At 39.8% G+C, this 10,956-nt stretch overlaps 2 protein-coding genes across 2 annotated transcripts in view; both read right to left on the bottom strand.

The window, feature by feature from the left end:
• Positions 1-645: 645 nt before the first annotated feature.
• On the bottom strand, positions 646-6,891 carry LOC131882115 (caspase-3-like). The gene is made up of 7 exons (XM_059229170.1): positions 6,701-6,891; positions 6,331-6,494; positions 2,655-2,760; positions 2,445-2,588; positions 1,248-1,492; positions 983-1,184; positions 646-924 (listed from the first exon to the last, which is right to left on the bottom strand). Exons 1-7 carry the CDS (start codon positions 6,833-6,835, stop codon positions 709-711), a joined length of 1,212 nt encoding a protein of 403 aa, XP_059085153.1. The 5' UTR covers positions 6,836-6,891; the 3' UTR covers positions 646-708.
• A 3,151-nt stretch (positions 6,892-10,042) lies between these two features.
• Positions 10,043-10,956, bottom strand: part of LOC131881525 (probable methylcrotonoyl-CoA carboxylase beta chain, mitochondrial) — a 10,157-nt gene continuing 9,243 nt past the window's right edge. Inside the window, exon 4 of the mRNA XM_059228411.1 lies at positions 10,043-10,956. Coding sequence (XP_059084394.1) covers positions 10,267-10,956 — 690 coding nt within the window. The 3' untranslated portion in view covers positions 10,043-10,266.

The following is a 10,956-nucleotide window of genomic DNA, read 5'->3' as shown; positions in this document are numbered from 1 at the left end:
AAAAAAAAACCCAAAGAATGCAAAGGCCACTCAAAGGCATAGTGGAGAGGGCCTAAAGAATCGACTACAAGCAGCATTTTGGAACTGGAGTTCTCAAGTCCACGTTGTTCCACTACAATGGCTCTATTCCAGGTAATACAATACAGAGTCGCTTCAGAAGTCTTATGTTCGAATCTAGTTATAAAAAATTGTGGAAAAAGGTTCTTGTAGTACGGCGCTACCTTAATCTTTGCCTCAGGTTTAAGTTGACAGAAAAAGATGAAAAAAATGCGCCCTCTGAGGAAAAATGCAGGATCCAGACAGATATAGGTTTTGCAGTCTAAGTCTTAGAGATCTTTCTGTAAAACAATACTTTTAACAAGAGATCTATGCATGAGGAACGGGAAATCTTGTCAGGGTTAAATTTCAGAGCTTGAAAAGCTAAGATAGATGCTACTACAGTTTAGGAAATTATGATTCGGATACGAATTTCTACCTAGGTCCATTACATCTCATATCTCCGTGAAAATCTACACACTTCAATGCAGTTCAAAGGAGCAAGCAATATGTGTTCCCCAGAAATGGTTTGCATTGCGAGTCAATTTTAAATCAAGCAGATGAGTTTCATACATTGCACATCAAATTCGAACTGTCAGTATAATGACATTCTGAGTGGACCAAGTAGGTTGTTTCTTTATATTCGAGTAAATCGCAGCAATATTCAGTGAATTAAACTTGAATTTCTTTTTGGATGACATCGTTAACATATTCAATGGTCCCTTCGTAGTCCGTCGGGTTAAAGTAGAGCTTCTTATAAAAATGTCGACTTTCATGGGTGGAGGTTTGAAAAGTTCCAAAGCGTGACTCGTAGTTGTTTCTCATTTTCAAACCAACTTTGTCCAGCATATCTCTAATATCAGTGTCATGAGCATGTTCCATAAAGACCTGCAAGCCCAAAGAAGAGTTAAACCAACAGAAGTCCACAACATGATCAATGGTTTACCTGACAAACACACTCGACAAACCATGATCCTCGTTGAGTGTTCCGATGAGCCACATATCCGGGAATAGTGGCATTTGCAATGAGGTAGTCTTCCCAAGAGGGTGTTTTAATGAAGTTGTTAGACTCATTATTTATTGGAACAGCATCAGTCTCATCAGTATTGACCTTTTTGGACTTGGATCCATAATCAAAATCATCTCCCCTTCAAAGAAATTTACTTTGGTAAGTCAGGGAAGATCGGTTTCGAAGTTAAAACAGGCCATACCTGCAAGCTTGAAACATGAAGAATTTGGGTTTTCCTTGGAGCCATTCACAGTATTCATTGTTGAATTGCTTGAGAAGCCATTCTCTTTCTATTTTCTTGCCGTCAGCTGTGTACAAGTAGTCATTGGTCCCATGGGAAAGAAAGATCACAATACACATGCTTCCCTTTACATGTTTTTCTGAGCTTGCGAATTCGGTAATCTCCACGTTCAATTTGGAGTAAGTCAAGTTTCTTGTCACTTTCACCTGAAAAATAGAGCTTGAATTGTATTTTGATTCGTTTAAGGTAGAGATCTAGCACTGGTCGGGTTTGTCAAAAGGTAAGTTTGTTTTCCAACATTTGTCTCTGTCTTGACTCTGGCGACAAGCCCATGAGAATACGCCCTTTCGCCCAGAACAAGTACGTATATTCTGGAATGAAGCAATTAACCCATGGGCATGAGCAGATTACCCGCATTACCTCTCCAGTGAGATATCTAAAAGATGGGCCTCAGGGTTGCCAAGCATAGATAGATCAAGTAACATTTAATGCCAGTTGTGTGGGCAACTCAGTTAATCAATCATCCCTATCAAAATAAATAGAAATGACAAATATCTCACTGCGGAGAGCGCTGGAAATTTCTGCTAAAGTCGTTCCATCTAACGGTCAAGTTGAGAATCGCAAAAAGTGTCGTCTTTTACACTCCAAACTTCAATTTTGATTTCATTTTAGCACTCCCGCACGTCAAGCCCTGAAAAAGTAGAAAATGTCTACACATTGCCCACATTTGATAAAAAAAATGTTTAGAAGTTTGGTACGAAATTTGACTTTTGAAAGAGCCACATTTCAAAAAGCCATCTCCTCGAAAAGTAAATGATGTTATTATTTACGTCTTTTGATTTAAAGAGATGGGCAAATGTCAAGAAGTAACCTCACGTGGCTGATTGCTTGTTTTCCTCTCCCCTTTTAGATATTAACCTGTTTTAATGATTTATTTAGGCTTAGATTAATTCAATATTAATAATCATTAACAATTAAAACCAATGTTAACAAGTAATAATTCAAAGTGGGAAGTGGTTACACTCACTTTAAACTTAAAAAAGGACAGATGGTCTTACTTGTCACGATTAACAGGAAAGCTTTTGGAATCATCGGGAACAAGTTCGCGTCTGGCCACGGTATCTACGTAAATTGAAATAAAAAGTTTGTTTAAATTACCTGGAATCCAAGTTGACTGAACAGGACTGCCAAATTTGTTGAATCTACATGACTGCCCTTCCTCCTTGGATGCAAATCGTTTTTAAAGTCTTCAATGTCAATAATAAGACACTGTCCTTTAGGTAAGGAACTCATTTCGTAGGCCTAGAATAATGCAAATTGCAGATCAAAAAAACAGCACGGCCAGAACTTTCTCAGCAATAACCTCACCTCTCTTAATGGTGAAATATTTAATCCAGTTACTTTCACCCGTATGTCCAAGGGCTGATCAAAGTCTTTTGGATGCTGCACCGGAATTCCAGGATTTAAGAGATTACTGAAAAAAGATAAAACTTTGAGAATAAGCTAAAATTATCTACATTGTTTCCAAAAGAGCTATCAAAATGAAAAGTTATCGGAGCACTTTTCTCGCCCAGCCTTGTCCAAGTATTTCGAAAAAGCTTTTTTAAGTTCACCCAACACGGCGTGTTCGTTTTGTACAACTGACCCAGGTCGGAATTAGGGCTCTCTAATAGAAGAGTACAAGCATAAAAAGCGACCCCTGACGGGTGCAGCCACCAAGATCCAAGAAGCCAAATTGTATAGCAATGGAAAATAATCGGAACCAGTTTTAAGTGACAATGCGTGTTCTAATCCTGCCGACGACTTTTTTCAAAATGAGAGGCAATGCCATGTAGATTCTTGCTCCGAAACTCAAAAATATTTCATTTTTGTCCAGTTCTATCACTGTACTAAACTCTTGGTTTAATATCAGAATACAGTTTGCTTCAACAAGCCAGGAAACTGAATTAAATGACAAGAACAGTCTTTGCCCGGTGCAGGTTGGCTCTAATGTTTGTCTTCCTCAAAATGCTCAATATCCGGGTTGTCTAGTCCAAAAGTAAGATAATCACGACACTTCCGAAAAAAGCCATTTGAAAAAAAAACCATCATGAAATGGTGGCAGATTACTTTTTTTCGTCTTTGCTGCATTTCTATATTTTCTTGGGAGTAGGGGTAAAATCAAAGGAAAAACTCGATTTTTGAGCCAAAATATTTCGTGTCTGATTTGACGCTCGCCTCGTAAATAGGAATCAGATTTGGATTGATGAGTGGCCTCACAATCGAAAACAAAAGACTTCACACTTGTAGCTTTGGTCCAAGACAGGCGCAAAGTTTGCACTGCCATTTCATGTTATATACCAATATGCAGAGTTGCACGACTTTTTCTTAACACATGGACAAATCTCAGAGTCCAAATGTTCACAATGAGGTTCGCCAATAAACAAAGCAATTGTCCCAAATTTTGCACCAAAATATCTGCACTACACTGCAACGTTTGAAAGAAGCATTCGTGAGCAACGTCCCCAAAAAATACCTTTTTCTGTTCAAAAAAAGCATTTAGATGAACAAAGCAATAACCGGTATTTCTTTCATACCAAAAGAAAAATGAGAAAGAACATAATTCCATTTCAATCAATCATGCGTCCCTCGTTATTTCTAAGAGAACCCGGCCGGACTCATCAACTAACTGCCCGCTTCATTTGCGATGGAAGTAATCCCTCAACAATTTCGAAAAAGACCTACCGGGTGTGCCATAAGTCCTCGGCCCAATTTCACTATCAAACTTCAACAAGATCTACATCTAGAACACGGGATCTTTCTTTTTGGTTTGGTTTTACACGGGCTTTCCTAACCGCTACAGGGAATGTAATTCCCAGTACCATTAAAATGAAAGGTTATAATTCGTCTATTTATTACCTTTTAATCGTTATATATTTGGTCTACCAATGAATTTGAGTTGGCAGACCGAGCTAGTCCATGAATGTAGGGTTGATCTGGACCGTTATCTAAAACTTTGTCCAAGCCTGACTTGAAAGATGCTACCGGATTAAAAAGGCTTATGTATTCCCTACAAATATTAGGGGGAAGCAAATTAAACAATGGAGGAACCCGAGAAAGAAGAGATGTGGACTTCATTGTTTGAACTAGCCTGGATTCTCGAGGGCTTGAAGATGCTCTCAAAACGCACATTTAGCCTCTATGGTCACTAGAATTGACCCTAAATCCTGGGTTGGTACAAAGCTCATGGATACTTTTGAAGACATACAGTATCAGATACCTTTTGTACCTTCTCTGAGCACTATACAGTCCCAACTTTTTTAGTCTCTCCCAATATGAGAGCTCTCTCAATCCTGTGATGTTCCTAGTGAAACATCTTTGGACTTGTTTGACCTTTTGCAAACCTGCTGATTCATTGGAGCCCAAATAGGTGAAGCATATTCAAGATGTGGCTGAACAATTGACTTGTACAGAGTAAGCATTGTGACTATCACTGCACTTAAATGTGTGATATATCCAACCACACATTTGAAAAGCTTTACCCACCTTCAACTGGATATGCTCATCGAATTTTCCATTATTTTGGAGGACTACACCTAATTCTTTCATAGATGAGAATTGCTCAATATCTTTACCTCCATTATCTACGAGTAGAGTATGCAAAGGAGTTGACCCAAACATCATTGAGCGGAGTTTCATTCCGTTCAAGGCCATATTACTCTCAGTTACCCAGGAGTAGATTCGATTGAAGTCCTTTGCAAGGCTACTGAAATCTTGGCCATTCCTACCAGAAACTAGCTTTGCATTGTCAGCATAAGAAGAGAGGCTGGGAGTAATACTTAGCTTTTGAAGCGGGGCAACGAATATCATAAAAAGGAGGGGGCCTAAGATGGAGCCCTGGGGAACACCTGACTTGACATTATGTTTGTCACTAAGGGATCCCTCGACCTTAACTATTTGCTTCCTATCCTGAATGAAGCTTCTTATCCAATTGAAGCATCTTATCCAGTCGATCAAGGGTTAAAATAGTATGAAAATAAGATGACAAGTAGAAAATTTAGAATAATTCATCTTTCTAACATCGTCCCCATTGGCTAGAATGAACACCTCCAACCACCTCCAGAAGGACTTGAACGCCTTTATGATGGCCTCACCGGACATGGTGGCCCTTTTGACATTCACGGAGGCCATGTTGAGGGAGTCCACCTTTGGGCAGAAATTGATTCAGTTTTCGGGAGGGGGGGCAAAATTCATTTGTGCCATAACCTATTAGAGCTCAACTTCAGCTCCAGATACTTCTGAGTGACGTCAGAAATGTGACAGGGAGCACCATCCTGCTGCCAAACCCAGATCCCAGCGCTGTAGTGGTTATTACGGGCTGGGGCGATCTTTGCATCAAGAATCCGGATATACTGCATACCATCCAGGTTGCCCTTGATGCAGATCACTGGAAGTCAAAATTTTTCGGGTCTTTTTTGTTGTTTTGGGCAATCACTGACGTTGCCAGTGGCATTAGATGTGTTCCTGATCCTGTAAAGGATGCTTCTGGCGATGCTGAAGTTCGTCGCGAGGGTCCTGGCGCTGTCGCAATCCTCAATCCACAAAATTATTTGGTCGCGGATCTTCCATGATTGTTTTCAAACACAGAGGCAAAAGTAAAATCAGCTGTTGAAACGACATAATTAGCTAGATATGCCAAAAAACTCCTGCAATTAACTTCTTTTATATGACTTTATCACTGAGCTACACGGTTTTGAAGACGTGTCCGAAGACTTATGGCACACCCGGTCGATGACAACCTCCTATTCTAGACTGAGTTCCACAATAACTACTGATTGGCAATGGCTACCAACGATGAGTAAACTCAAATTGGATTTCTATCAGATTCACTTTTGAGTGATTTTCTAATTACGTCTTGTGCCTTGAATTGGACCCAGCCAAACGTGTTATATGTTAGCAACCACTTGGGCCCATTGCTAAATTTTCTTCTTTTCGAAAACGAATTGGTGTCGTTCGGACTTCAGTTGGGATCGCATCATATGAAGGTTTTTCTAATCCATCTTACTTTGAAAGCCGAATGTCAACATGAAGACTGATTGTTGGGTCCAAGATTTGAGCACTTGCAAGGTTTTGAGAATCCCTCAAGGCTTCCACAAGGTTTTGAAAAGCACTTGGTCCACGCTTTTGTACCTTGGCAAAAAGTGCTTCAATGTTCGGATCTTGGTCAAACTGTAACGCAAAGAGATGAAGGCTCATTGCACCATGCCCCATTCACGAAGATCAAACTTTAAGGAATGTAGTATCAAGCAATCAATTAGTAGTCCTAAAATTTCAACCCAAGATGAAGCCATAACAAGAGTAAGCATGGTCGATTTGATTGAGACAAACCTATTTTAATAAAACTTTTATGGAGAAATGCTTGGTCAAATTCTTACCTTCAATTGAGCGAACAACTTCTCAGTAAAGATTTTCCTAGTCACAAGTTCCGATCTTAATTGTGCGTTCCACTTTGTGCTTGAAATTAAGGCTTTATAGTTCTGCTGAATTTTTTCTTTGTCTCTGGGATCCATTTTAAAGGCAAAATTTAACTATGAAGTATGAAGAAGAGGTTCTAACAAATGACTGAACTACTCAAAAGAGATAGTAGTATGATAAATGCAATAACAGTTGACAACGGAGACCCTTTTCATCACCAGCTATCATCTATGTATAATGATAAGACAATGCCTCTCGTAATAGCATCCTTACATGCTGATCTATGAATATGTTTAAGCTGATGAATTGAGGTCGTTTAATGTTAGCAGGCGTAAAAAGCATTTTATTTTGTCCTAATGAGAATTGCTTTAAATAAATACAATACGACAATGCTGTTTTTTGTCAAATGTTCGAGTTATAATGAGGAATGATCTTTAAAGGTTAGGTAATTCCATTTTTTATTTATCGCTGGGAGATAAAATAGTGTCACAGGGCCGTTCGGGCACACTTTTGGGCGGCTTGGACTGGCGTGAGCCGTTACATGTATTTTTTTACTTTTTTAGCACGACCATGGCCTTAATCATGAGTGTCATAATTTTGAATCAAAGAATAAACTCTTTGAGACACGTTTTATTCAAAAAATGTCAATTGCTCACCCATGAGCCAAATATCTGCTTTTTAAGTTTATGACGTTAAATCTTTAAATCTACTGGCCGGCTCGTCTGTGGCTCGCACTATCAGAGCGGCAAAGCCAAACTCACTCGACTCTGATAATCAGTTCCGTCGATTAAACACGTTTATCGTACTTGACGCTCAATTTTTTTTTCCATGCAAGTAATAAATACTTTTTGGATGAAAAGCGTGCCAAAGAGTTTATTTTTTGATTCAAAAAGATGACATTCATGGTTAAAGCCATGGTTGTGCTAAAAAAGTAAAAAAATACATACTTGTAACGGCTCGCACAAGTACAAGCCGCCGAAGAGTGCCCGACCGGCCCTGTGACACTATTTCATCTCCCCGCGGTAGGAAAAAATGAAATCACCTAACATTTCAAGATCATAATGTGGAAAGAAAAGCCATTAGGTCTTTTCAAGCTGGCGTCATCAATTTCCGAAGCTAGCGCTATCTACCGTTCAAAGGTTTGGTTTCTTGGCATGAATTTAAAAGCCAGATTTTGTACAATATTGTACCAAGTTTGCAGTCGATGGTTTGTTAAATAATCGTTTTTTTACCATTACATCTACAACATTGAATGATATCCTTAAAAAGGTAATATATTTTATCCTGGATTTATGTACTGAATTAAACAACTTAGGAGTTCTGAAGAGGAGTTAGCCTGGAGGACAAAGGAACATCGGAAGTACGTGTATCTCTAAATACCTTGGAGCACCAGATATCTTTGACTGGCTTTTCTCTTTGCACGCACTGCCTTGCTTGCGGCTTGGGATTCGACCCGCCACTTTTTGTTTTCACACCTTGATTGTTATATTCTTTAGGCCTACTAAACCATTTAGCAATCAACTACTTATGTTTTGGGTCCACGAAAGAGGTCACAACACAGATGTATTTGCCTCTGAAGGCAGGATTTGAATCCACGTCCTCTGGTTAGCCATGTCGTGCCTCTATTAGGCACATTAGACCACTCGGCTACCATGGAAGTATTTTATTTATAATTTGAACAATAGTGGGTCGTTTTCCCATTCAGTGGACTGAATGGATTCTGGTTCCTGCGACACAATCCTCTGACTAGTGCTTATGAACTCAAACTTCTTTGTTCTTTTCGGACTGGTGTATTCATGCACCTTTTTCTCCATGATTGTTTTTTTACACTTTCATCCTAAAATATGCGGTAGCTTCAAAAAACGTTTTAAAGAACAAGCAAGTCTTTGTAATTCCATTATCAGTCGCTCCAAATAAGTTAAATAAATTGTGAAAACAAGCAGTTGTTGAACCTCCGTTGTGCAAAGTGACCCCTAACCAAAACCACCCACCCTTAAGTGACATTGTTTCCTTATTTCCCTTAAGGCTTGTCAAGAGAAAGCGTTCATGAGCACTGACGTTATTTCATGAAGTAAAATAAAACCACATTGAATTTTGACATTTATTCCATTTCAGATGCTTGTCTAAGCATATGGCATTGTGGTATTTAGCCAATTTGATAGTGCGTTCACCGATCAATACGAAACATTTTTACTTTTGTTGGGTTTTGTGACACAGCTCACTCAAAATCTCTCGGTTATCAAAAATTCAATGGGCCGATGGTGCGGGTTGGCTGTGATGTTTGTCTTAGTTCTCCCTCCCCAAAATGCCCAAAATGCCCCTATTGGGACATTGAAACAGGAAAGGAAGGTGACGTCATTTTCAAATTTTGAGAGCTAGCTCACATTTATTTTTGAGGCTTAATAGCTCTCTACTTCAGGACTAAATTTGAGCTTCAGTTCGTTTATCCATTAAAGGAATTTTACATTGTATTTAAGTGTCACAGTTTTACTCATTAACATGGATGAACACTACTTTTTACCAGAAAAAGCAGTTTTCGACTTAATTTCCATATTTTAGGACTTTCTATTTCTACAGTAGACTTTTTGAAACCTCAAAAACTTTTTAAGAAAATTGCCACCCCTTGATAAAAGGCTCTTCTAGTATACGTCAAAAATAGAACTGCCAAATCATTACTTAAGATACACGTTTTGCCATTTGGGTTGTTGACCTCCATAAGAAAGACCATAGGTACCGGAAGATTTCTAGGTTTTAAAGCTTGCCAATTCCAACCATCCATGGGGCAATTCCTCGTTTTGAGTAGTGCAATCATGTCAAAAATGCCTCTCGCTCCAGTCGACCTCGGAAGATTACTGATCATACTGCGAGGGTCCTAGTCAGGGATGAGAAATCATCACAAGCCATTTCTGACCAAGTGGCAGAAAATGCTGGCAGAAAGTGGCAGAAATTCCTTCAATGTGGATTTTTGCCAACGAGAATATAACTTGGATGGGAAATTATTAAAGGCCATTTTTGACCACCTGACAGAAAATGGTGGCAGAAAGTGGCAGAAATTCCTCCAAAGTCGAATTTTGCCATCGCTGGTCCTAGTACGTAAAGTTGAGCAAAATCCAAAAATGGCATTGGGAGAAGCAAAGGATGAGTTTGTCACAATCAGAATCATCGTTTCCAAAGACACCATATCGAGGACTATTCGGACAGCTGGACTCAAAACATGAAGGCAAAGAAAGACTCTGCTGATTCAGCCAGGACATGCCAAAACCAGACTGCACTCTGCCAAGGGGCATTTTGACAAAGATAAGACCTTTTGGGAGTCTGTACTGTGGTCGGATGAGACTAAGATTGAGCTCTTTAGCCACAACCAAGTCCAATCAATTTACAGTCGTCCGGCAGCAAGTTGGTGCCAAATAGTTGGGGGACACTAATAATCAAGTTTTGAGATAGCCTGAATGAATCCGAAATTTGTGGCAGGAGTTGAAGAATCATATTGTAGAGTCGCTTATTGTATATGTTGTGTATTGGACTCTCACATTCGAAATACTTTATTTCCCTCCCCATTTCGACCAGGTCTGGCTTGAAAATTGAGACAACTGAGGTAAAAGGCTTTGGCCAGGACCATTCGGCTCTCTTGAGGTCGAATAATTCCATCACATGTGCTCCTAGACGACCAATATTGGGCGCTTCCCATTGACACATCCACAGGATCGGAGTCACAAATCTGCGAGCACTCAAAGCCGTGCTTTTTCAAACCAGATCCTGGCCACATGAAATTGAATTCAGGGTTGCCGGATGGACCACACATGGTCATGAGCTCGTCATGACACACTGGCGCCACTGCTAATGCAATTTTGGGAACCCTGGCTACCGCTTGAGCGCGAATCATTTTGGCTCTTTCTTTAAGGATTGTTTCATCTTGATACGAAGTTTCCAAGCCGGAATTGGAGCTGTTTTGAAGGAAAAGTATAGGAATACTCCTCTGATCACAGAGCTGGATGAAGTGAGCACCTTTTTGGGCGTCTTGTTGAGTGATATCCCCGCCATTGCCAAGGACACCAATGAGACGCCCATCTAAGAATCCAAATCCGGTCACCAAGTTGGGGCCAAACCGTTTCTTGAACTCGGTGAACCTAGAGCCGTCCAAGAGGCATCTGACTACGCTGTATATGGCATCCTTATTTAGTTTATCAAATCCACTGAGAGCAATCAAGTCACCCGC

This window comes from Tigriopus californicus, chromosome 6 (genome assembly GCF_007210705.1).
Source record: "Tigriopus californicus strain San Diego chromosome 6, Tcal_SD_v2.1, whole genome shotgun sequence".
NCBI classification, from domain to species: Eukaryota; Metazoa; Arthropoda; class Copepoda; order Harpacticoida; family Harpacticidae; genus Tigriopus; species Tigriopus californicus.
The sequence above is the reverse complement of the archived record's forward strand: the minus strand, read 5'-3'. Positions and strand labels throughout refer to the sequence as shown.

Bases quoted from the DNA above. Each gene is read 5' to 3' on its own strand.
- LOC131882115 (XM_059229170.1), bottom strand. From the start codon at position 6,835: ATGGATCCCAGAGACAAAGAAAAAATTCAGCAGAACTATAAAGCCTTA. The intron at 2,761-6,330 runs GTAAGATGGATT...ATCTTTTTTCAG, and splicing joins GTTGACATTCGGCTTTCAAA to TAATCTCTTAAATCCTGGAA. The intron at 2,589-2,654 runs GTGAGGTTATTG...GCATTATTCTAG, and splicing joins ATATTTCACCATTAAGAGAG to GCCTACGAAATGAGTTCCTT.